This window comes from Poecilia reticulata, chromosome 15, assembly GCF_904066995.2.
Source record: "Poecilia reticulata chromosome 15, P_reticulata-male-v2, whole genome shotgun sequence".
In the NCBI taxonomy this organism is placed as follows: domain Eukaryota; kingdom Metazoa; phylum Chordata; class Actinopteri; order Cyprinodontiformes; family Poeciliidae; genus Poecilia; species Poecilia reticulata.
In genome coordinates, this window is record NC_088844.1 from 29059716 (window position 1) to 29085357 (window position 25642).

General features: G+C 38.9%; 1 protein-coding gene across 3 annotated transcripts in view; it reads right to left on the minus strand.

The window, feature by feature from the left end:
* The window catches only part of cdh23 (cadherin-related 23), a 195295-nt gene extending 169863 nt beyond the window's left edge, over positions 1 to 25432 (minus strand). Inside the window, exons 1-3 of one of the 3 annotated variants that reach the window (XM_008430094.3) lie at positions 24926 to 25421; positions 12613 to 12712; positions 8238 to 8312 (exon numbers count right to left, since the gene is read on the minus strand). In XM_008430094.3, the coding sequence (XP_008428316.2) occupies positions 8238 to 8312; positions 12613 to 12703 (166 nt within the window). In that variant the 5' untranslated portion in view covers positions 12704 to 12712; positions 24926 to 25421. Of the gene's footprint in view, positions 1 to 8237; positions 8313 to 12612; positions 12713 to 24925 lie in introns of all 3 variants that reach the window. The other 2 variants (XM_081616163.1, XM_081616162.1) reach the window with 2 other exon arrangements.
* Between the last annotated feature and the right edge of the window lie 210 nt (positions 25433 to 25642).

Sequence of the window (25642 nt, forward strand, 5' to 3'; positions counted from 1 at the left end):
AGACCAGGACTTTAAGAGGACCAGAGTTCACTTCAACCCAACCGAGACCAGGACTTTAAGAGGACCAGAGTTCACTTCAACCCAACCGAGACCAGGACTTTAAGAGGACCAGAGTTCACTTCAACCCAACCGAGACCAGGACTTTAAGAGGACCAGAGTTCACTTCAACCCAACCGAGACCAGGACTTTAACAGGACCAGAGTTCACTTCAACCCAACCAAGACCAGGACTTTAAGAGGACCAGAGTTCACTTCAACCCAACCGAGACCAGGACTTTAAGAGGACCAGAGTTCACTTCAACCCAACCGAGACCAGGACTTTAAGAGGACCAGAGTTCACTTCAACCCAACAGAGACCAGGACTTTAAGAGGACCAGAGTTCACTTCAACCCAACCGAGACCAGGACTTTAACAGGACCACGAGACCAAGACTTTAAGAGGACCAGAGTTCACTTCAACCCAACCGAGACCAGGACTTTAAGAGGACCAGAGTTCACTTCAACCCAACCGAGACCAGGACTTTAACAGGACCAGAGTTCACTTCAACCCAACCGAGACCAGGACTTTAAGAGGACCAGAGTTCACTTCAACCCAACCGAGACCAGGACTTTAACAGGACCAGATTTCACTTCAACCCAACCGAGACCAGGACTTTAAGAGGACCAGAGTTCACTTCAACCCAACCGAGACCAGGACTTTAAGAGGACCAGAGTTCACTTCAACCCAACCGAGACCAGGACTTTAACAGGACTAGAGTTCACTTCAACCCAACCGAGACCAGGACTTTAACAGGACTAGAGTTCACTTCAACCCAACCGAGACCAGGACTTTAAGAGGACCAGAGTTCACTTTTCTGGTTCACATCAGAGTGTGATTCTGCAGCTACATCTCCCCGAACCAATCAGATTCTCCAGAATAAAGAACTAATGTGGACTAAGCAGAGCTGGTGTGAATGCACACTAACATCTGGATATGTTATATCACAAATCGACCAAATCTCCTGTTTTTATCACATTGAAAATGAAGTTGATTTGATCAGAATCTGGCTGCTACTTTCCCTCAAATGCTCCAAGAAGCAGTACTCCACTTTTCTACACGGCTTCAGGATGTATTGTGTGTTTCTCTACCCAGGTTAGATTTATATATTAAAACTTTGATAAGGACCAGATACACTTATTATGTCCTCTGTCTTTGTGTTTTAAGTCTAACTCAAAGTGTCATCTGGTCAGATAATCTAATCACTGCCAGATAGTAATGGTCATCGAGTTTCTACAGATAAATTTAAGGAACTTTTGATATCACACAGTTTTTCACATTCCCACTTTTATCTCAGTCTGCTAATCTGAGAAAAAAAAAAGAAAAGAGAAAACTGGGCTATATTCAGTTAAATCGACTCATAAGATCCAACAAAAAACAAACTGTAAAAAAATAAACCGTTTTATAATTCAGTTCTTTCACACAGTCAGATAAAATAAAAGATCTAGGTTTGTTGTGTCCGTCTCTGAAAATGTTTTGCTTCCTTTTGTTACAAATAATTTATTGTAAAGTCAGCCAACGGGTCTCTGACAGGCCAGGGGCTCTGGAGCAAAACAAACTCTGTCACCTTTCAGCTTCTTGAAGTGTTTCTAGGACAGAAGAGGACGAAGCTGTCTCCAGGATTTTCATAAAGACCAAGTTATGCTGAAAAATAGGATAGTTCTCACATATACTTCAGTAAAATATATATATTAGTCAAGTTATATTAATGTTTCCAGCTGATGTAGATGCACAAGCTTTACAAAACAAAACAGCTCTGACTCAGTCTGATTGGATGCAACAGATTCTCAATTGGATATAGGTCTTTGACTAGACCAATCTGACAGATGAAATTAGCAATGCAATATTTTTGAAAAATATCTAAATATTGTTTTCCAGATTGGAAGCCGCATCTAAAAGTTTTGAGTACAGCATATGAGATGCATAAGTATTAACACACAAACAAAATACAATCAGACATCTGTTAATATAACTAAGTTTTGTATTTGTCTTAAATTAATTGTATAGTAGTTAATTATTATGTCTTTTTCGTCTTTTTAAAGAAGCACAAACTCAGGCAATGATACGTAATGAATGTTAAGAACCAACAAAAAGCCGGGATATTTAAGCCATTGCTTTTAAAAAATGTTATTCTGACCAAACATCTAAACTACATTTTTAGGAAATAGTGAAACTACCTCTGAAGTGTAGAGAGAACCAGCACGGATACCCGCCCACCGGAGAAAAAGGAGTGGGTTTGAAAACTAAATCCTGTTAGTGGGATCCACCCAGAGGCTACTGGTTTGACTAGGAGACTTCTGCTGCATCTGCCAGTGTATTTGCACATCAGATGCATGTAGGGACAATGTTAGGGTGTCTGTGCAGCACTTTAAAAGATTTCATGTTCAAATGTCATTTTAAGATGTATATTTTGCTTTGAGATGATATTTTTCCACTTTTAAGGAAACAAAGAATAAAGACAGAAAAAACAAGTGAAAATTTCAGAAGAATTTTTATACGGTAAGTGTTGCATCCACAGCCTGTACTTTAAAACTACAGTCAGACAATTAATCATGTTTAGAGTTTTAGCAGACAAAAGAAACTTTTGGGTCAATCATTTCTGGAGTAATGGAGGATGTTGTTCTGTTTCATTCACAGATCGTCTCGGTTTCACCCCGAGCCAAATGGAAGCGCTGCAGATTAATGTGTTTGATTCCACAGGTATACTTGTGTGTGATGACCTCTTCTGCAGAAATCTTTTATGTGTATAAAATATAAAAGTCAAGGACTGTAAGGCAGCTAATCTGGGATTATCAGTCTGGTTTTGGAACAAGAAGTTTTGGGCTGAAGGTATCTACCAACTGTTTCAGTACAAAAGTCACATCATGGAAGACATGGGGATGAGTTTTGATGTCTTGCAACATGAACACTTTCTGCCCTTTACTGAAAATGTTCTTATTACTGTGAACAATAAATCCCATGACCCAATGCATGAGTATTAACAGGACAACACAGAAGGGCAGTTGTTTCAGGATGCTACATTTTAAACCATTGTTGGCTCAAGCTACGTCTCTAAACTCACCACTTTCTGTGCATTCTCACTCGGTCAGCTGCCTAATTAGCAGTCACCCTTACAGGTCAAACCCAAATGTAGCTATTTTAAGGATTAACAAATCCCTGGACAATTACACTGAAGCTTCAGACGTGGATTCTTACTTTTAGAATTAGAGTAGAGAAAGAGAAGCAGTTCTTTCATCTCATCCTGACAAACCAACAAGGAACATTAAACAGCAGAAAAGAAGAACGAGAAAAACAAGAAGTACGGGAACAAACTGAGCTGAAGTGGTCTGCAAAATCCAAAGCTGCCCCAGCAGCAGCGATGGCATTAGAGGCTTTAACAGAGGCTGATACAGCAGAAAGATCCAGGAGTATGGAAGAACATCCAGGTTTCAGGAATACGCACACACACACACACACACACACACACACACACACACACACACACACACACACACACACACACACACACACACACACACACACACACACACGACTGTGCTGTGATGACAACTCATTACTAATGTGTTGCCTTGTTTGGCGTCAACCTCTTTTTTGACTATTTTAAGTCAAATGTAAACTAATTTTAAAATATAAACTGTTTTTATCTATAGAGCCTATTTAGATTAACAAATCAGAACAAAGTTTTCAGGAGTTCCCTGTGGCTGATAGGGAGAATAAAGAAGAGATGTAACCTGGGCTAAAGCATGGAAACGTGTCAAGGTGAGGAAACTTCCTATAGAATCACCAACATGATGACTAATGCAGCACCAGCAGGAGGGCACAAAGAAAAAGCAAAAGGCAACAAGTCTGAGATACATGGAGATGAAGTAAAGCTTCTTTTCACCTGCATTTCTTAAAGCAGGTCAATGAGGCTGATGCATGAGCAAAACCCCTGCAGGAAGCAGAGTTTAAGTCAGGCTGGGAAAGGTAAAGGAAACATGGGAGCACCACCAGGAGCTAATAGACTCACTGAAATAAACACAGCAACTGTTTTAAATCCTTCAGCATCATTAAAGTAATCAAATCTGCCACAAGTTTCACCTCTGCTGTACTTTCACTTCTCTGAGGTTTATCACTCTCTCAGTGAAATCAATTGATTTGGAGCAATAATTTATTCCAAACACATTCATACGTTAAGTCTGCACAGACTACACAACATTAGCAAACACTTCCAGCAGGCTGTGGAAGTTTCTTATTTCCAACAAATATTGTATTTCCATAAGTTAATTACTCAGCAGAGGGCTTAATCTGCCGAATCAGGGCAAAGTGGATTAGAAGATGAGAGCGCTTAATCAAAGTGTTGTCTCTGTCTAATTACACATTTCATTTCCCTCACACAGCACACACACACGCACACACACACACACACATATCTGAATCTAAGAATATAAGATATGTTACAACACATACACAACTTCCATCTCCTTGGTCGTGTGTCATCCATGCATTAAAGTGAGAATGTTTTCTTTTTCCCGCTTTCGCGACAAACAACAGAGAGACAGGAAGAACTGGGATGTAAAATGCCTTATTCAGCATGTCAGCAGTGTGAATTCACACCCAGCCAGGGTCTGCTGTCAATTATGCTTTACATCTCGACAACATTTTTCCACACAGTTTCCTTTGTGAACCTGCTGCTTCTGAAATGACACCAAACAGCCGAGTTTAGATCTTTGCCTAAAGAGTGCTGAGTCGGCTGCTGGAGGTCACGCACTGAGCTTCCTGATCCGCTCTCTAAGCTGGGTGGAGTAGCGCCACCAGAGTGTGAAACGTGTGTGAGATCAATTTGGCAGGAGGAGTGTTTTCCTCGTCTCTGTCCTACAGTATCAATGTTTCCTTTGTGCTGGTGTCAGTCAGTCGGCTCGCTGCCGGACAAACAACCTGCTGGTGTCACGTCACAAACTGCTCACACGAACCAGATGCTGCTCGATCACCGCCGGGACGTCACCAAATTAGCTTAATGTGAGCAGTTAGGGAAACCTGAGCGATGTGCTCGGGTTGTGCTGCTTGGTTAAAGCAGGAGTTCCCAGAGCTTTCCAGGCCATGGCCCCCCACAGAGCAGTCACCTCTGGGCAGGGGCCCCTGTGCAAACCCAGACAACTAGAAAATAAACGTTAACGTTCAGAACGTTTTTTTATTCACTACTCAATAATTATTAGTCATTTAGCATAAATGCTGCCTCATACCTCCTGATTTTAGATGGCCATGAGTTCGATGGTGGAAAATGTATGATCTTATGACTGTGTTACCAGATAATACAACTTTTCATCACAGTTTTCTCTCTTGATTATAAGATTTATCTGGGTTTCCCTTTGGTCACCATTTCCATTTCAGTCTTGCTATGCAGGAGCAAACAGCTTAATGAATTTGACTGCCAGCCAATCAGAAAATGAGATCAGAAATAACATTTAAATAAAAAATATTTTAAATGTAAGATTTAAAAATGTGCAGGATTCTTATTTCATTTTTGTTTTTTTCTCATTTTCCAGACAACTTTCTGAGGCCCCACAGCGACTTCACTTTGAAAAACACCAGTTCAAAGAGTTACTTGTTACTTTACGTTCTTAATGAAAAAAGCAGTATGTTTGCTACTTGTTTGGGCAAATTGACAGGATGATGTCATTCTAAACTTAAAAAAAAAGACTTTGTCATCCAGCACCAAAGATTATGGAAGCATTTACTCATGACAGTGTGTGTGTGTGTGTGTGTGTGTGTGTGTGTGTGCGTGCGTGCGTGCGTGTGTGTGTGTGTTTGAACCGAAGGACCACCTCGATGAGGACATCTGCTGAGCTAATAAACAATAATCTTGACAAATTGTCACTGCCTGATCACTCCATCCAGCCTCACAGTCACATCACTGGGGGAAGCCATTACTGAGCAGGCCAAGGACATGACTGACAGCTCAATGGGCCGGTGGCGGGCGGGACTGGACCGAGGCCCAGCTGCCTCACAGGAGAGCAGTAACTCATGGCCAGAGGGCAATCCAAGCAGATTGGTTGGAGAAACACATCCATGTTCCTCTTTGGTTAGAGCACAAGCTCACTTTATGAACAAAGCCCTGCGTCTTGAGTGGTTTTACACTTTAAAAAACAACTTAGCATTTAGATAGCGCAAAGGTCCTTGAGCTCATAATGTTAATTATGTGGCAGAGTGATAGCTGGACGCTGCAGTGTAAAACCTTCAGATTAAACTCATCAGGTGTCCAGGAGCCTTTTCACACTGAATTTACACCCACTTTCTCTCTACAACCAATACAACAGATTCAAATAGGCTGGAATGCAAAAAATAATATAAAATCTCATAATGTTCCTCAAGTATACGCTGCTATGCCCTGAAAGGTTTTCCAAACTATTTTCCAGGTTGTAAGCAGGTTATAAGTCAGGCCTTAAAATGCAAAAAAAAAAAAAGAAAAATAGCCAATTTTTTGAAAAACAAATAAACAAACAAGTCAGCTGGTTAAAAGTTTAGAAGGTTTTAGACCAAAACCTCCCAAAAAGAACGAAAAATGTCCAAATAGGAGAAAGTATCTACAAAAGATTTTCTTATAAGAAAGTAAAAGTCAGTAAAATGTATTTAAATAGCAACTATCACAGACATTAAAATCACAAAATGCTTCATAAAAACATAAGAATATTAAAACTGACATAAAATGTAGCAGTCTAGTTAATGTTGGAGGCCATCAGGACTGTCCAGATTATTCCTCACAGTTTCCCAAACAGCTCAGTTTGGGAAACGTCCTTAAAAATGTTTTTTGTTACTTAACCTCTTTTATTGCAGATGCCGTTTTGGGGTCATTGAGGTGCAAACAGCACCAGTGAGAGTCTTCATGGGAAATGATCTGGTCAGATCCTCCAGCTCAGCACAGGGGATTTGTTTTGGTGATCTCCCACTGGACCTTTTGGTCCAAGCTACTGCAGAAATGTAAAAGTGGCCGTCTTACTGCAGCACCCTGCGTGGACGAACCCTCAGCAGTGAGCGGACTGTTTGTGCAGCGGAACAATCCTGCCCCGTCCAGAGACAGAAATCATTTTGCCTTTACCATCAGAGGGACATCAGAGAGTAAATGTATGACAGGGAATGATGTGAAAGTAAAATTTTGATAATTTTTTTAAATTTTTAATGCAAATTGTCAAACGTTTGATTATCTGAGTTTAAATACATTTCTCAGTAACTTGTCTTGTCTAGTTCTTTCATCTCCTGCTCATCATTCTTCTTTTATAAAAGCATAAACTTGTAATATCTTCATCAGCCTTTATTAACAGTTCCTACTTTTAAAGATTATTCCTTCTTCAGTTCTTTTCTTGTCCCTGAATGTTATCTTTTCCATACAAACTGTGAATAAATATACATTTTCAACACTTTTGCACCCCAAACCTTTGCATCCACCTGATATTAATGAACTGATTCTACATTAGAAAAATGTTGCTGAAGATAAATCAGCTGCTCTTTCAGAGCAAACATCTTTGACAATAGCCAGACCTCCGTGAGCCAGAGGAAATGAGTGGACATCACACATTTTTCCTCAAGTGACAAAATACACATGAATAAAAATGTAGAGGACAAAACTGGGAAAGAGACAGGAAATATGAGACATGTTCCCACTCACGGAAAACAACCGAGGGAGAGAAAAATCCCAGACTCACACTATTGACAGAGTGGAGAAGAGTAAAGATCATGTGATGAAAAAAGGTAAACTTCAAGAAAAATCAATCCTATAAAAGGGATTTTAATTCTAAGCCAATAACACACTAAGAGAGGATGAAAAGCCAGACATCTTAAAATTGCCCTGTCAATCACTGCAACCAACCAAGCATTATAAATACGAGGATAACAGGAACTGGACACAACCTTGTCTTTGATTTTCAGAAAAAAAAAAGACCCACATAAGAAAGTTCTTGGACAAAAAAATGAAAAGAATGTAAATGAAGCCATTTCAGTTTATATCACATCTAGTCCAAGAGGTCTGTGATGTTTATCAGAAGTTCAGACTCCAGATCGGCGCATCATTGGAAACAGAGGCACAGAATACATGAAGCCTCTCAGTGTTTGGCCACAGCGTCTGTCAGCAGGATGTTTGAGCAGCATTAGGTTTAAAAAGAAGTAAAGAGTTCTTCTAGAGGCTCCATTCACACATCTGTGTAACATGTTGGCACTTGATAAACTCACCAATAGGCATGTCTTCATAGATGAGGAGGTAAGTTGAAAAAAAGTAGTTCAGGAAGCGTGGCGGCTGATTGGAGCCTGTGGAGACGAGAGAAAGAAGTAATTCATAACGACGGATATAATAACAGTATTTCATCAACCTGACTCCATTTCTGCTCACAAAATATGTTTAACAATCACTGTTTTAAAAAAATATGTTTAAAAATCACTGTTTTAAAAAATATGTTTAAAAATCACTGTTTTAAAAGATATGTTTAAAAATCACTGTTTTAAAAAAATATGTTTAAAAATCACTGTTTTAAAAAAATATGTTGTTTAAAAATCACTGTTTTAAAAAAATATGTTTAAAAATCACTGTTTTAAAAAAATATGTTTAAAAATCACTGTTTTAAAAAAATATGTTGTTTAAAAATCACTGTTTTAAAAAATATGTTTAAAAATCACTGTTTTAAAAAAATATGTTTAACAATCACTGTTTTAAAAAATATGTTTAAAAATCACTGTTTTAAAAAAATATGTTTAAAAATCACTGTTTTAAAAAATATGTTGTTTAAAAATCACTGTTTTAAAAAAATATGTTTAAAAATCACTGTTTAAAAAATATGTTTAAAAATCACTGTTTTAAAAAATATGTTTAAAAATCACTGTTTTAAAAAAATATGTTGTTTAAAAATCACTGTTTTAAAAAAATATGTTGTTTAAATATCACTGTTTTAAAAAAATATGTTGTTTAAAAATCACTGTTTTAAAAAAATATGTTGTTTAAAAATCACTGTTTAAAAAAAATATGTTTAAAAATCACTGCAGTCTCTAGGACTAGACCGTGGAGAAAAGCAAATCGCTTGGTCTGCTAAAGCAAGACTACAATTTCAAAATATTCTATGTATTTTAAAACATCCTGGTCTCAAAGCTGTTTGGACTGAGTCTGTTGGGTTTATGCCTAAAATATTTTTGAGATATTTCGGCCATTGAAAAAAGAACAGAATTCAGATGATAGAAAGTTTGAAAGTTCGAGCATATCTAAAATATTCAAAAGGAAATGTAGCTGGGAGGCTGAAAAACCTGACATGCTATTGGCTGCTGTTTGCAAAGCGTCTGATTGGCTGTAGAGGTGAGGAAGACCACGGCTCTGATGTTCTGCATTAGCGCCAAACCAGTTTCCACTGTGCATATTTAAGTATATCCATCGTTACAGCTTCTCTTTGTCTCTCATATCTATATGTAGTCATATCATTTTCTCCTGAATATTTCAATCTGTTGTGTTATTATTTTTTCACCGTCATGTTAGTTTACAGCAGCATACTGTATGTGTCAGAAGACGTGACTCATTTGTAAACAGTGCAAACCTTTTAGTTAACTTGTTGCTGAAATGATAAAATATGCACTGAGTGGATCTCCAGTCAGGAAGATTTTCACAAACCAACTTTCTGGTCATTTTTTAACAGTTCACTATATAATTTGTATATTTTGTTGCCTTGCATGGGGTCGTTTCTGTAGTTTTTCATTTTGTATTTCATCAGATGACAGTATGGTGAGTCCAGGTTGAACCACGCTGCATATTGTCCACAGACCAGGGATTCATAACTCCACTGTATGTATTGCTACTCATGTTTCATTTGTCTCCGTCTTCATCCTCTTGAAAGCAAATCTTTAATTTCACCATCTGCTCTTCCTCTGCAGCTGCTGGGATGCAGAATGGGTCTGAAACGTACTTTTTAAAATGACTACATTAAACATTTGGCACTTTTTCGGTGACACACTAATGAGCAAATGGGCATAATAATCAACAGAAGCTGGGAAAATATTAGTCTGAAGCAGAGCTCTTCTCCACATTTAATTCCCTCATGGCCTGCAGTGACAGCGATGATTACATCCCTGTTGTCATCACTGAGTGCAACGATTCACCTGAGAGTTTCACTGCAGACATTTACCTGTGTGCCTCTTGGCCGGCATCACTGAGTGCAACGTACACCGAATTACTGACAGGGAGCTTCATTCTGGGGTTACTTTTAGTCAATACAGCTAAAAGTGTTTTCAAAATTACAGCCATGTTATGATAAGAGAAATCTGTGAACAAAAAAGCATCATGAAGACAGACGGCCACAGCAGGTCAGAGAATTTTAAATTCAAGTAATAAAACAAAACTCCAAACTTTGAACTTCTCACAAAGCTCCATCCAGTCAATCATCTGAAACTAAAAAGAGTTTGGCACAAAACCTACACATTAAATTCTCAGGGTGAACAGATCAGCACACTGCAAAAACACAAAGTCTCATCAAGTTCTTTCAGTCTAGATTTTAGTACGAGTATCTTAGTACTTGAAATAATATTAAAATGAATGTGCAAGTAACTTTTCAGCAAAAATTTGTTTTTGTATTACAATATGGGAAAAGTACCTTGTTCCACTTTACCATATTATTAATTTCCCCATATTTATGGGAAAAAGTGCATCTTTCCCATAATTTATAATATGGAAAAAGCATATTGTTATATTAATCAGTATTAAGAAATGATTTACTCAAAACAAGTTCCTAAAACAAGACACTTTTCCCATTTTATATCTGATAATATGGGAAAAGTGTCTTGTTCCACTGGCAGATTAATAGCAGATTTGTTCCATATAATAAGCTCCTATTACAAGTTACTTGTAAATTAGTTTTGTATTATTTCAAGCGCACTAAAAACTAGACAAAAATGCTTCATACGAGTTTGTGTTTTTGCAGCGTATACACGACACGGTACACACCATTCCTGTGTAAAACAGACCCTTCTTATAAAGATCAGGTGTTTCAGGAATTACTGAAAATCTGTACTGAAAATATTGTTGTTTGATGTATGAAAATATATATTTAAAGACTGCAGTATTGTTTTGTTGCTTTAAATGAGTGTTTTGCATCTTTTCTGGTTTTATTCTTCCAGTAACTTTATTCTGAATTTCGCCTTTCTGATCTGAAAACCAGGTTTTGCTCCAGTCAAGCACTATCCTCTCTAAATGGTGTTTTTGGGTTAATTGTGTCTGGGCCGCTCTCTGTGGTGTCAGGCGCTGTGATACACGCAGGTTATTTGAAAAAGATCAGTGAACAAATGGTCTTTGATCAACTGAGTTGTCTGATCGACAACCGACACTCGGAAGCTGATGAGGGACGGCCCAAAACTGTTTGAAGTGAGAACGCATGAGTGAGTGAGTCTTTGCTTTCAAAGCAGGAGGTTTTCCTGCTGTCGTGTGTCCGTACGAGCGGAATAAGATGCTCATCTCTGGCTTGTCAGTGTGGCATGGAGTGTACTTTATTTGATGCAAGGTGGCGAGAAAGACGGGTTAATGGGCTCGTGTCTGTACCTGTGGCTTAATTACGGTGAGTCAGCACCGGTTGAATAGAGAAATGCAGATGGATTACAGCAACAAAATAATCACAACCGTGATCATCAATCCAATTTGCTGGTTCAGAGAGGCAGCGCTTGAAGCTAGCACAAGGTCAGTGTGCTAATGAGCTCGATGAAAGAAACCGGGGACGAAGGGAGCGACAGGAAAGAGGAGAAAAGGCGTAGTAACACCTTGAAGGGGGGTGTTATGTGAAATCAAGTTTTTTTAATTATGGTTTTACTTCCTCATCAAACATATACCAGGAGTTTTGCTTGAATTCGTTCAAACACCAAATGTTCACAAAGGTACATTGCTGTAAGCAAATAGTAAATAAGATTCAAACCATCAGACGTGCAAATTTATTTTTTTTATGTCATTGTTGATGAGAGTGCAGCGAATTCTCCGCCTGGAATTAAAACTTCAGGTTTTCTGGTTTTCTACATCGGAAATTTCACCATTCAAATGTGCTGTTCCAATAAACAGGAACAATATTTTATTTTCTTAGTTTTGTCTTCATGTGACAACTCAGCAGCCTGGAAAAAAACCCAGGTGATTTTATCTCCATTTCAAAATGTATGCCAGGATGGCGGCACTCGTGTTTATGGAGGCGCTGCTTGTCTACAAAAAGCTTGGGAAGAACTACTTTAAAGTTTTCTGATCAAACCTCACGCAATTTGTTTTTCACTAAGCCGTTTATAAGAGAAACATTTATTCATAGCCCTCTAGATTCTTTAAAGCTTTTCTTTTTATTTTACGTAGCTCTTGTGGCTTTTTTAAATAATTGAAGTCTAAATTCACAGATTTACACAGACGAAAACTACAAGACAGCATTATGTTCTGCTTTCTGCAACCGAGAATATGAAGACTTTAAAATAAAGCACATGCACTGAGCTCAGAACCTGTGATCACCGTTTAAGTTATGCAGCCTGAATACCTTCTCTTACATTAAATCTCAACAAATGAAACTCTAGTCTTTGCGGCTTTGCACAGTCATTGTTTATAGGAAGAAGGACTCACCTTCACAAAATGACTGGAGAACAAGGAAGGGAAGGAGGAACTTGGCAGCCGTCATCCTGCACCCTAAACCCGAACACGAACCCCACCACATCACCGACACCTGCAGGGAAAACAAACACCAAAAGATCATTTTCTGTAAAACATCTTATGCAAAAATAAAAACTGTTACATAAAAAAAAATCATAAACTCTGAATGCGAAATTAATAGTGTAAGAAATGCACTATTATGAAACACATTTCTGTAATAATCTATAATTAATTACTCTGATACCTAGTTATCTTTTTCTCCCGCTGAACCATCTTTTTTTCTTACTAAAACTTGTTACACTAATTTTATTATACAAGATTATTTCTTTAAAAAAATCTTCCCTGTTTGAGTAAAACTCAAAATAAAAATTACAGACATTTGTGCTGATTTTTCAGGTGTGTTATGATCAGAACTTCAGATTAAACTGGCAGCAGAGTTAAAGGTGACACATCCAGCAGAAACACGGTTTTGTGCCGTTGTGCTCTTAAAGATGAAAAATATGCAGAAATATGTAGTTTATTCAATTCATACAGAGGAGCTCATATATATACAGGTGAGTGAGAACAAAATGTGAGGTAAAGAATGGTCTGTCAGTGTGGGAGCGCTCTGTGAATGTAGGTGTTTCTATTAGCTGTTCACGTGTTTCAGTTGATAAAAGATACATTTGTTTTCATTTGGATTCCCGTTTCCTGTGAATGATGTTTGCTGTGAGCATGCAGCCTGCATGGCGATGTGCAACGCTCCATTCCTCATTCGACTCTGTTGTCTTCTCTGTGACACATTTTAAAACTCCTGACCGCTTCCTCCTTTCACCTGTTCAGGTTAAAAAGTTGATCTTATAACAAGCAAGATACTTGAACATGGCGCAGGTCTACAGTTATCATATTTATTCACATTACACAACAATGGATTCATCGTATCTAAAGCTGTTTTCACACCTGATGTTATATTTTCAGCTGGTGCTTTCATACTTCACTGTGCCAAACGAACCAAACTAATTGAAAAACTTGTTCCCACCTTGGCCTGTGGAGGCGCTGCACCAAGAACCACTGAGGGAAATGACATGAAAACCTCTGCAGAAGACAACGAGTCAAACTTCCTCAGTCAGATTTTATCCTTTGCAGGATTTCTCTTTTGATTTTGAGCCATTTCTCCTGCTTGTGCTGGACTCATGCTTGTTTAGATTGTATTTACCCAGAATGCTCTGCGCTCTAGTCCACTTCCTGTTTATAGAGCGGTTTCTGGTCCGCTTGACGTTCACATACACATTTGAACCAAACCAGAGTTCACTTCAACTGAAGCGAGACCTATTTGTAGGACCAGACATCTTTTTTTTTTGGCTCATATCTCCCTCCCCAAACAAACCGGGACCAAAGAGAGTTGATGTGAATCCACCTACAACACGAGACATAAAAATGTCAGCTTTCTCCTGGAGTTCCTCCCTGTCACGAAACGACAGTCAGTTAAGGCCAGCACAGCGAGAAGACAGAAACCTGAACCACCCTGCAGCCCAATGTGTCTTTAACATATAACATCTATTTAACATTATTGAACAATAACATTGATTTATATTTCCAGGTGATCTTACTTTGGGTTTGCCTCATATCTGTCCATTTTGCATGTAAACACACACACACACACACTTCCTTGACTCGTCACCATTCCTTTCTCTAATGCTCGGGGACATTTCAGAGATGATGGCTTCATCATTATGAATGATGATTACAGGCTGAGACAGACAGACCAGCTGGGGGTGAGGAAAACTTGGATGGTCATTTGAATTCACACACTTTGCCCCATAACTCTGAAACCAGTTCACACACACACACACGACAAACTGGTTTCAGACTAGGATTTAAATGTAGCATTGGTTCTTTGCAGAGGAAACCCCAGCAGCTCAACCAGAAAGGTTCGCACCTCGTTGGTGATTTGAGGTTTGTGTATGCAGAGAGTTTTAGTGAATAAATGCTGAGTTCTTCCTTTCACTGCTAGTGAAACTCGCTTAACCTGAAACACAAACTGAGACCGCAGGCCGTTGTCAGCCTGTGCAGTAAAACTGCAGAAACAACACTGAGCAACCTTTCATCTCCAGACAGCTGAGACCTTGAAGAAGTCAGTTACGTCTGATCCCAGGCTCTCTGTGTTCATGGCATCGATCCAGCAGTCTGACAAAATGCAGCGCAAACAGACTAAAGAGCTCATCTGCTGCCATGGCAGAGACTCTTCTAATTAACTGGTGTGATTGTGAGTCTTTTCTTCTACAATTGATCCTTGAAGACAAGGTGATCAGGCCGATTTACCTGCCTTGTCTGAATATGTAGTAAGGGTTATGATTTATCCAGTGTAGCAGTACATATGATCTGCTCCACGCTAAGCAAACTAGTCCTGAAGACGATGAAATGTGGGAAACAGAATCCAATTTTATTGTAACTTAAAAGTTATAGTGATATGCTATGTTGTAAAGTTTAAAGAAGAAGTGTGTCGTTCCTCGTTTATCTGGATCTTTATTACCACATTGTAACAGCAGGATTTGTGGATCACAGAAAAGCACAAGCCTCAGTTAAAACCAATATAAACAATATGAATATTTTCAATTAAACATGATTTTCAGTATTTTCTGAACTTCTTTTAACTTTCTACCAGAAACCTGGAGCTGTTGAGCGGATCTGAAAGACAAACTGTTGGAATTTCCATCACTTTATCGAAAACAACCAGAAACTTAACAGCAGATTATGATGCTGCTGAAAGGTTTCACTGCGGCAAAGCTGAGGAGTCACTTTGCTCCAAACATGACTTTTATAATTGTGCTTTAAAACAGCAGCAGCTTTGGTTTTATTAGACTAAAAAAAACATGTCCCTTTAAGTTTTGATCAATTTCAGGCAGAATTTGTTTGGAGAAAATCCTCCTGTGTTTTAACTTTGGTTGAGATCAGAGTTAGAACTGATCCGTCTTCTTCCTGCTTCTACTTAATAACATTCAGTCTCAAACTTGTTGAGCTTCACATATTTTCTACTGAAAAATGTTTTTATTTTAATGTCAAACACTTTGCAAGTTGTGCCTTTAACTAGAGAATGCAAATGTCATGAAGATGCTACCAGGACAGCAGGACTTTATTCCACGTTCATCAAGTTTACTATAATTTATTGTGACTAAATGCTTCAACTGAATCTAAAGGTGACGCCAGATTGCTGCTTTTAAATCTTCCTAGGTGACAGATTTGTTTATTTTTCTGCTATTTTTCAGTCATATTAAAAGTAAAAAATCTTTTAAAATAATTATCATGGTCACATTTTACACTACACTGGTGAATAAATCTACACTGTGTAAATGTATCTGTACATGGAAAGAAGCCAAGTCTATCAAAATATCTACCAGAAAGATACTCAATTCAAAGAGTTTTAAAGCAGCTTTAAATTCTTAATAAACAAGTTGTTTATCTCTGAAATGCCAATTTAAATGAAAGTTTCTTAAATGTCATCTCTTAATATTTGGAGCATAACAAATCGGAGTCCATCTTTATTTTGTTATCCTGCGTTTCTGGAACAATATGTTCCTTCTAACTAAAGTGAGGAAAATGTTGCATTCATCTTGAACAGCGCTTCCTGCTGCTCCTCTGTTCAACATATTATGTATTCCACTATTGTTAAGTTACGGTAGCACTTGAAATATTATAACGGAAAATGGCATGTTAATTAGTTTCATTTTATGGCCTCATATAGCAGACCCAGGCTATTGTCTGACAAAGTCATGTGTTTTATGGTGAATACAGTAAGCGTTGCTCCAATCACTCCACTCACAATGTGGTGTGGAGAGAAAGGAGGGGGAGCAGAGGGGGCAATCAAAGCACCTTTTGCTTTCCGAGGCCTGGTGTTAGCTTCCACACTCAAAAATTAAAACCAATTCATCAATAACAGACTGTGGGTGCCATCGTTCATGCAAAGGCCTGATTATTAACTGAACTCCCTCATACAAAGCTTTCAAAGGTTTTCTAATGGTCAAAGAAATAAAAAAAAGTGCTGTCAACTGCTGTCAGAAAGGCTTTTAGGTCTGAGTGTCCAGAGGAGGTGATCAGAATGAAAGAAGCCCTTTAATTGGATCATGGAGTCGCAGCGGAGAGCATAAAGCTTAGCTGATGGTCGGCATCTGCAGCTCTGCTTCACTTCACTGCCTGCAATGTCACCATCTATCAAACCTTTACTACCCTTTGGCCCAACTCAGGCAATGGACTCATGTTCTCTCCAGCATCCTCCGTCACATCACTGTTTGGGTTTAAGGTTTTGAACACAATCTAACCTACTGTTGTTTTCATTTAAATCATAAAGGAATACACTGAACTTTGGCTTTAAAGATAACTGGTGCATTTCAGAATCCTTTCTTCCTAAAATGATGGTGCATTGTAAACAGATATGCAGGTAAAAACCATGACATGCCACCAGGTTTGGTGATTGGTGCTTACATGGTGGACAGAATGGTGTGATCACCTGAATCCCTGGAGGATTGGCTGTACTGAGACATCAAGATTAGAGAAAAAAGGCATAAAATATGTCATTTATATATTCGTTTCACTTTCTGAAATGAGTTGCATAAAGACGTTTTCTCATCGTTACATTTTTTTTAGATGTTTGTGTGTTAAGATGTGACTTCTTGTCTCTCAGCCATTATGTGATCAAGCAGGGCAACGTCTGCACCCAACATGTTCCTACAGAACAGGCCACATGCCTGAACCCTGCTGGCTTACAGCACTCGATATTATTGATTACAAGGCAATTGTGTCTGACTTGGCTCAACCTCGTAGGCTCCCCTCTCACAGGAAGCGTGCTGGGCCTCAGCCTGAAGCCAGATCTGGATTATCACAGCAAATCAATGAGAAGTCTGTCCGCTCTCAGCGCCCATCCAAAAGACATCACTCATTAACACACTGATCAACAGACACTTTGGCTTTGTCGAGGAAGACGGGATGACGGCAACGTTCTGACGAGCTGAGAATATCCCAACCCTCCAATCTCTTCGTCTACAACATGACTCAATTCTACAAAAGTCTTACTCAGCAAACCTGATTCCTGCAACAGCAGCTGGGTGAAAAAGAACAAGGCGGCTCTTGGAGTCACCAGCATGCTCCGAGCACAAAGCTGAATGCAATCACTCACTTTGGAAATGCATTCTTACAGGAGGACACACACTGAAGATAAAAGTCAAAAATGATGTTGCCTAGACATTACAGCACATGTCTGTGATGTGGAATGTGTCATCAGGCTGCTGCACATTGGAGCAGTTGGTAGTACAAACAGCTGACTGTTAGAGACACACGGCCATGTAGGACAATTTAGAGGCCAACTGCAGCTCAGAGGAGGAGCCGTGCCTCTAAGGCGGGGCTAAGTCCAACTAGGTGTTTTGCACAGATGAACGGTTGCCACGGAGATAAAAGGATTTCTCAAACATTCATGAAAAAATCAAGACAACACTATGAATGTTTTTGACGAGGGAATAAAGTTATAACATGTTAATGCTCAAAAGAGTTGATTTTACTTAATACTGTCATTTAATGGCTGCACAGTGGCGCAGTTGATAGAGCTGTTGCCTTGTAGCAAGAAGGTTCTGGGTTCGATTCCCGGCCCCGGGCTTTCTGAATGCCGTTTGCTTGTTCTCCCTGTGCCTGCGTAGGTTTTCTCCGGGTTCTCCAGTTTCCTCCCACAGTCCAAAAACATGACTGTCAGGTTAATTGGCCTCTCCGCCTCTCGCCCGGAACGTTAGCTGGAGATGGGCACCAGCAACCCTCCCAACCCCACTAAGGGACAAGGGTGTTAAGAAAATGGATGGATGGACTGTCATTTAATATTTTTGCTTTGTGCAAGCAGGCAATGGTTGGACATTTTTTAATTAAAAATGTATGTTTTTTTATCCCCTGGTGGTGTTATATTAAAAATCCTGCATTTGGTTGCAATCAGACGGGAATCGATCACAGAAATCAGCTTTATGCAAATCATTTCAGCCCACACAGCCGTCACATCTGCCAAAACGTTTATTAAAAAAACAGAACATTTTCTGCATCTAAAAATATGAGATTGTTTGTGTTACTTGAAAAGCCGCAAAATGTTAAATGCCCTGCAGAGAAGCTTTTTGTCAGCTTTCCCTTCTCTGATGCAGCGAGCCTGGAGCAGCTGGACCAGAGGAGGCCTGTGTGGAAACAGACAGCAGAAACATGCACCACCGGGTCAGATTGATGCTAAAAGCCAGCCGTGACACATCCATCACCTTTAGCCTCCTTCCTTTTTGGAATAAGGTTGTTCACTCTACCAACAGTTGACCGTCTCTTCTGCTTGAAAGACCAAAACGCGCCATTTAGCAGCTGCTCTTCAGGATGGGTGACCTTTGAAGCTCAACACTTGACCTCCCTCCTCACTCAGTCCTGCCTCCAGTCCTGCTTGACTCTCATTGTGTCTCCTGCCCCGTCTTTCCCTTCACCCTCTCAGCCCCCAATCAGGCATAAAGACCAACAACTATGACCTGTCAGAACAGAAACTAAACTGTTTCTGTTTTTGTTCTAAATGAAACTCTGAAGGGAAAACATGAAGAAAAATCTTCTATGAGAACCTCCAAAGCATTCCTGAAAAACTTTACAATATCTGAAATCACTCCAGGCAAGAACAAAGATCTATTAGCTAATAAACACCTGCAGTATTATGAACTGTCACTGACTTCATGTTTAACCATCTGTATCCCATTATTAATTCACAGAAAAACATAAGCTGTATATGTGTAAAGATCTGAAAGCCTTGCTGTAAAACAACAGGCAGAGTAAAACCATCTTCACCGCCGTCCCCTCCTCTACAGGATTTTTTTCTGCGGTTCTGCTTGAGTGCCTTGGCTGATTTAATGACCACACGCAGCTGGACCACCAGAGACCTGGCTGGGAAAATTGGAAAAGTGGAAAGCAGACAGTGATCGTAATCATGGGATACAGAGAATGTTATGTAGATACAGAAAGAAAAAAAAAGAACACATGAACGAAGCTTTCTTCCAACAGACTGAAACAGATTAAGGAGTTTTAAAATTACAGATAAAACTTGCTGGATTATTGCCATTAAAAACTCCATATTTTCTGATTGCCCATCAAACGCATCTTCTCAGCCACTTCAACAGATAGAGAAACAGAAGGAAGTGAAAATACGGCATGGATATTTCAGGCTCCAACGAGCTCCAGGTGTTAAACACAAACAGCAACTGAATGCATTTCGGCATCCAGTGCGGTGAGTTTCTGAAGTTCAAACTGAGCATCAGAATGAGGAGGAAGAGGATTGTAAACACTGGAAGGTTGTTGGTACCAGACGAGTCTTCAAAAACTGCCGAACCACTGAGATTTTCACATCATCTCAGGTTTACACAGAACAGTCAAAATATGACTAGACATGTATTGGTTCACTGTCTTGTGACTCAAGATGTCTTGTAGATGTCAGAGGTCAGAGGTTAATGGGCAAACTGGAGTAAATACGGCAGAAAGGTGACAGCAGCTTGAAATAACCAGTAGTTACCTGTAAGGTATATGAAATAGAACAACATCAGACCTTGAAACAGATGGGCGATATCAGCTAACGACCACACTGAGTGCTACTCCTGTCATCACAGAACAGCAATCAGGTTACAATTTCTATACTATCAACTAAATTGGCCGCTGACTGCTACAAAACGTTCCATCGGCCGACAGATTTCTATGCTGCAGGATTCAGATGGCAGCTTCACAATATGGTGTCAACATGAGAGCGTGCTGGTCATGGCGGTGTAATGGTGTGATGGACGTCTTAATGGGCGAGCTTTGAGCCTCCTGGCCGCCGATTGCTGTTTCCAGCAGGACAAACGTCACGAAGCTCAAATATTCTCTGACTGGTTTCTTGTAAATGAGTTTACTGTGATCCAGGGTCCTGGAGAGTCACCAGATCTCAACCCCACAGGCTACATCAGGGAGTTTTATCATCATGCATGTGAAGCTGATAAATCGGCAACAATCATGTCGATATGGGCCAAAATCTCAGAAATGTTTCCCACACCGCAGTGAATCTATTAAACCTGGTACTGGCATGGTGTACCTAATAAAATGGCCGAGTGTAATATGTATTCTAATACAGAAAACATTCTGTGTGTTTATCATACAGTCAGGCTACTAAACAGTATTATAGCACTGATAACCCCGATGAATGTGCACAAAGTGTGATTCTCTGATAAATTAATAAAGTATTTAACCACTTTATACAAACTGAAATCCAGCTCGTTTCTATAAATAATCATCATTTCCTCACATAGCAAATAAAGTTCAGGAAAAAGTACAAGAAAATTTAAAAAATCTAAAAATCTGGATGAACAATAACAAGGTTTATTATTCAAATAAACCTAAACATGGTGACAGAGGATTTACTGATCAGTTTTCAGTCACTTCCTGAACTGTCAGCTCTTTATTTACTTCATACTCATAAGTTTACAGTTTTTCATCTTCACATAAGAGCCGTCCTGATGCTCTGCTTGGAGTGTGAAACTTCACATGACAGTCCTGAGGAGTTACTGTATCTGCAATTCATTCTCCATCCCTCTTACTGAGTTCCATTTGAGCCTGTCAGTCAAGGTGTCTGCTGAAAACGGGCTCTCCGTTTCAGGAGGGTTTTCTCCAGCCTTCTCGTTTCTGAATGAATTTAGAGTGACAGAGACTCTGAGAGGACAAACTGTCACAGAAGCATGACTTACCAAACAAAGAACCAACACCTAAAGCAGTAGGGCTGTGTAATAATATCGATTTTGCGATATATATCGATATTTTCTTTCCTAGAAAAAAATCGATATTCATCCGCAAGTATCGCAACATCCAACTGTCACCTTGCTCACTCACTGCTTGCTTCGCCGGGAGAGTGATTAGTTCATCAGGCTTAGAGTGATTCCTTCAGATGCTAAGTGTCAAGGTTAAAAAGGTATCAAACTATTCAGAGCAGGGTACTGGTGCACTTTATTTGCTTTATTTACAAATGCATGTAAGCTACAGTTTGTACTGTTTCAATTAAAAGAAACATGTTTTCTCACCACTTCTTTGATTCTTTTTGTCCAGCTGTCAACTTTAAGTCTGTCCAACCAGAGCCAGGTATTGTGTAGTTGGTGCTTTTAATCAGTTTTCAGTTAAATTAATTAAATCCAACTCTATAACAGTCACAAAATGTCCCCAAAATCACTCTGTCCCTCTAAAATCTTTCAGAAAATTGCAAAAGTGTATTGGATTGTATCGTTTGCTGAATATCGCAATATATATCGTATCGTCAGCAGAATAACCTGTATCGTATCGTGAGATTACTGTATCACTACAGCCCTATAAAGCAGTTTATCGTGGATATATTACAATTAGATGATTGTTTTAATTCATACCATTTTAAAGTGACATTTTCTGCATGTGTGTGAAAACTAGAAAATCTCAAGTTTTCCATCTTAAAGTGGTTACAGGTGTGAAACATCCACATGAAGACAAAGACAGACAACATTGAGCATAAATAAAAAATGTTTTAAAGCTGTTAAAACAGGAGAAGTGACGGCAGGTCTACAAACTCATCCCTGCTCTAACGGTGATGCGTTCAGGGTCCTGAATGATGAACGTCTCCCCAGTCCAAGTCTTTCTCAGCCTCTGACAGATTTCCCCCTGCTGTATTTAGCTCCATCCAAGTTCTCATTCACTCTATAAAAGCTCCAAAGTTCTGCTAAAACAAATCATACCCACAACATGATGCTGCCACCACCGTGTTTTACTGTAGGGATGGTGCGTTCAGCATGTTTATTAACACATACGCCAAGCAGCAGAGTTGGGAAGTAACTAGTTAAGTTTACTTGAGTAACAGTTTGGAAAAAATTTACTTCTGGAGTATTTTGTACTTATTACTTTTACTTGAGTCATTCTATTATGAAGTATAGGTGCTATTGTCTGTTTCCTACTTTCACAATGTTAAATGTGTAACATTAGCATAATTTTGCCTTAAGTTATATTTTAATTAATTAGCATTAGTAAATCAAGGGTGCATTAAAGTTTGAAACGTATTCATGACTTCAGATTCATCCTCTGGATGAATGAATTATTGAACTGATTGAAATGCTACAATAGAAGCTGGCAATAAATGAAGAGCAACAACTATTACTTAGACCAAATCAGACTCATTAATGTTTTCATTTTATGGCCTTCAGATGCCATAACAACAAAGAGTCATTTTAAATTCTATATTATGCATGTGGGCTTGTTAAGACGCTGATGCATTTTACTTTCAGCAAATGTTTTCTCATCTGTTTGCTTTGAAAATGTTGGTAAAATGCTTTTTAATCATTGAGAGATTTATTCGTTATCTTAAAAACAGAGTAAGGTAATATACATTTTGTTCATTTTAACTATTTAGCAAATGTATAACTTTTATAACACATAAGGATGGCTGAAGTTAAGCATTTTAATTTTACCTTTACGTGAATATTAACTAAAATAACAACACATTAACATGTTTGCTGCATTTATTTCTAAACAATAAGGAACAAATCTGCTTTTGATGCTGTTTTGTAAAATGTCTTCCTCTGGGATGTTGATGCTGATTTATGGATGTGGTACATTCTGTGCTGCTGTTTATAGACGACATCTGACTGCAAATATTATTGTATGGTTTATGTCCTTTAAACTGCTGAACTGGAAACTATTAATCTATACAGATGGCAGACATTACACTGAAAAAAGATTTCAGAAATAAGTAGAATTTATGTCCTGCTTCTCCTCACGCAAACCACACAACACATTCAAGATCTCAAACCATAAAGATTCAGCATAAAGCATCAAAATGTAAAATATTGTCCAAATGTAAGTTGTTATTCAGTGAATAAAGTCAAATAATTATAAGTCTATATTGTATCGCTCTACAGTTTGGTTACAACTGAAACACATGTAGCCTGTTGTAAACCATGCGAACAATAAACCTGTTCAGGTGTTCAGTATTCTCCGTTGAGCTGAGGTGAGCTCAGTTCAGGTGACACATGAATAAATAAGTGGTTGTCAAGGCGCTACCCAGAAGTATGGAGCCCCAGGAGTGCCACAATCCTAAGAAATTAGGAATTCCTTTTATAAATGCTGCATGTGATCATCAGCAACATCAATTAAATGAACAAAGATAAATACAATAAATTCATGTGTCAATGACTTATTGATCACGTCCTTCTTGTAATCTTTTGTACATTATTTAAATATTACAGTTTTATAAATGTATCTTGTGTTTGCTCCCTGAAGTAATCTTGGGCACAAATAAAATGGGAAATTTCCATACAGTGATTATTTCACAACAAATCATGAATTTAGTGGGTGGGTCTAATTTTACAGTGGACAAGGTGATTGGTCTGCAGCTGAGCTGCTATTCAGGACGGCAAATCAGAAGTCAGGGCCTAACGGTAAGCCTAAGAGTTTAGACCAGTTCATGGTGACATGACGGATGCAAAGTGGGAAATACTTCAAAAAAGGATAAAATGATTATCTGAATTCAATATATTAGACATTCAACAACATAAATAGATGTAGGTAAATAATTATGTAAATATTTATTTTTCAAACACATGATGGAAGCATAAAATATACATTAACTTTCAAAATACAGATTTAGACATATCAGTAAATAGAATTAGATTTTGTTTCGTACTTTCCCCTTTTAAATGAACTTTTTATACTTATTGACATATTTAATAATTACTTATACACGTGTATTTATTTATTTAGTACATTTGTATTTTAGTAATCACATGAATAAAATATTGTGTTTAGTATTGTGGCAGTTTTTGCCCTCCGTACAGACACCTGGACTCCCCACTCAGCTGCCTGATAACGCTGCACACCTGACACCTCAGCAAACACGCAAAGCAACTCATGTTTCACACTTAATATTAACATAGATTTGAAGGAATTTGTGTTTTAAATCGATCATTGATCAGACTAGACGGATGAAGTGGACGCCAGAGCGATTTTATTCTATTTTCCTTCAGTCCAAACACTTAATTTCTTTGGATTATCGCCGCATAAAAAATGCTTTTCTTGATAACTATATATATTTAAAAATAACTATTAATAATGCTCAAACTCTGAACACACACCACAATACCAAAATAGAAATGGAACTACAGCTGAGCAACACAAAAAGTCATCAATTCCGCCAATCTTAACCGGACCATAAATGCTGCGGTTTTCCGGTCATGCCTCTTAACTTTCCCTAAATTCACCAACTCTGCGGGTCATTGTCAGGCTGTCCTACCTTCCTGCTCCGTGTCCGTCGCCGGCTGAGCGCCTTCAGACTCGACTGTCTGTCTGTCCTGCTGCGATGCGTTCCCAAGTATCTGCTCCCCTCTCCCTCTGCCTCTCTGCCTCTCTGCCTCTCCCTCTCTCCCTTCTCCCTTCTCTCTGTCACCTCCGCCGCCCTGGTGACTGCAAATTTCACTCCGGTGTTACAGAGTTACCGCTGCAGACCGTCCACGCTGCTGACGCCCGTTCCCTCTGCAGCTTCACACATCGTCTCTCTTGAACCAGGATAAAGTCTCTTTCCTCTCCAGCCAGAACAAGTAATTAAACGATTCTCCAAAAAGAGATACGAGCCTCACTTTCTTCATTTATGTCCGAGAATTTTGACCCACGTGCCTAAAGGACATTGTGAACAACCTTTACTGCAAACATTTGAATCACTATTTCCAGATGTTCAAACTTCACAAAAGATTGAGTGTGATGAAAAAGATCTACTAGACAGCCAACCAAATAAGATCATGAGCCCGTGTATTGAACAAATAGAATTTAAAATCGGATTAAATCCAACAGCTCGTGAATGTGAGGATAAACTGTGCTCTACCACCACCTAGCGGGTGAAACCACAATTACCACCAGTTTGTTTTCTGCGTTTAATTTGCTACATCCATGATATTTTGAACGAGGAAAACAAGTCCATGTTAAGATGCTTTTGTGAAGCCCATGAACATCCATC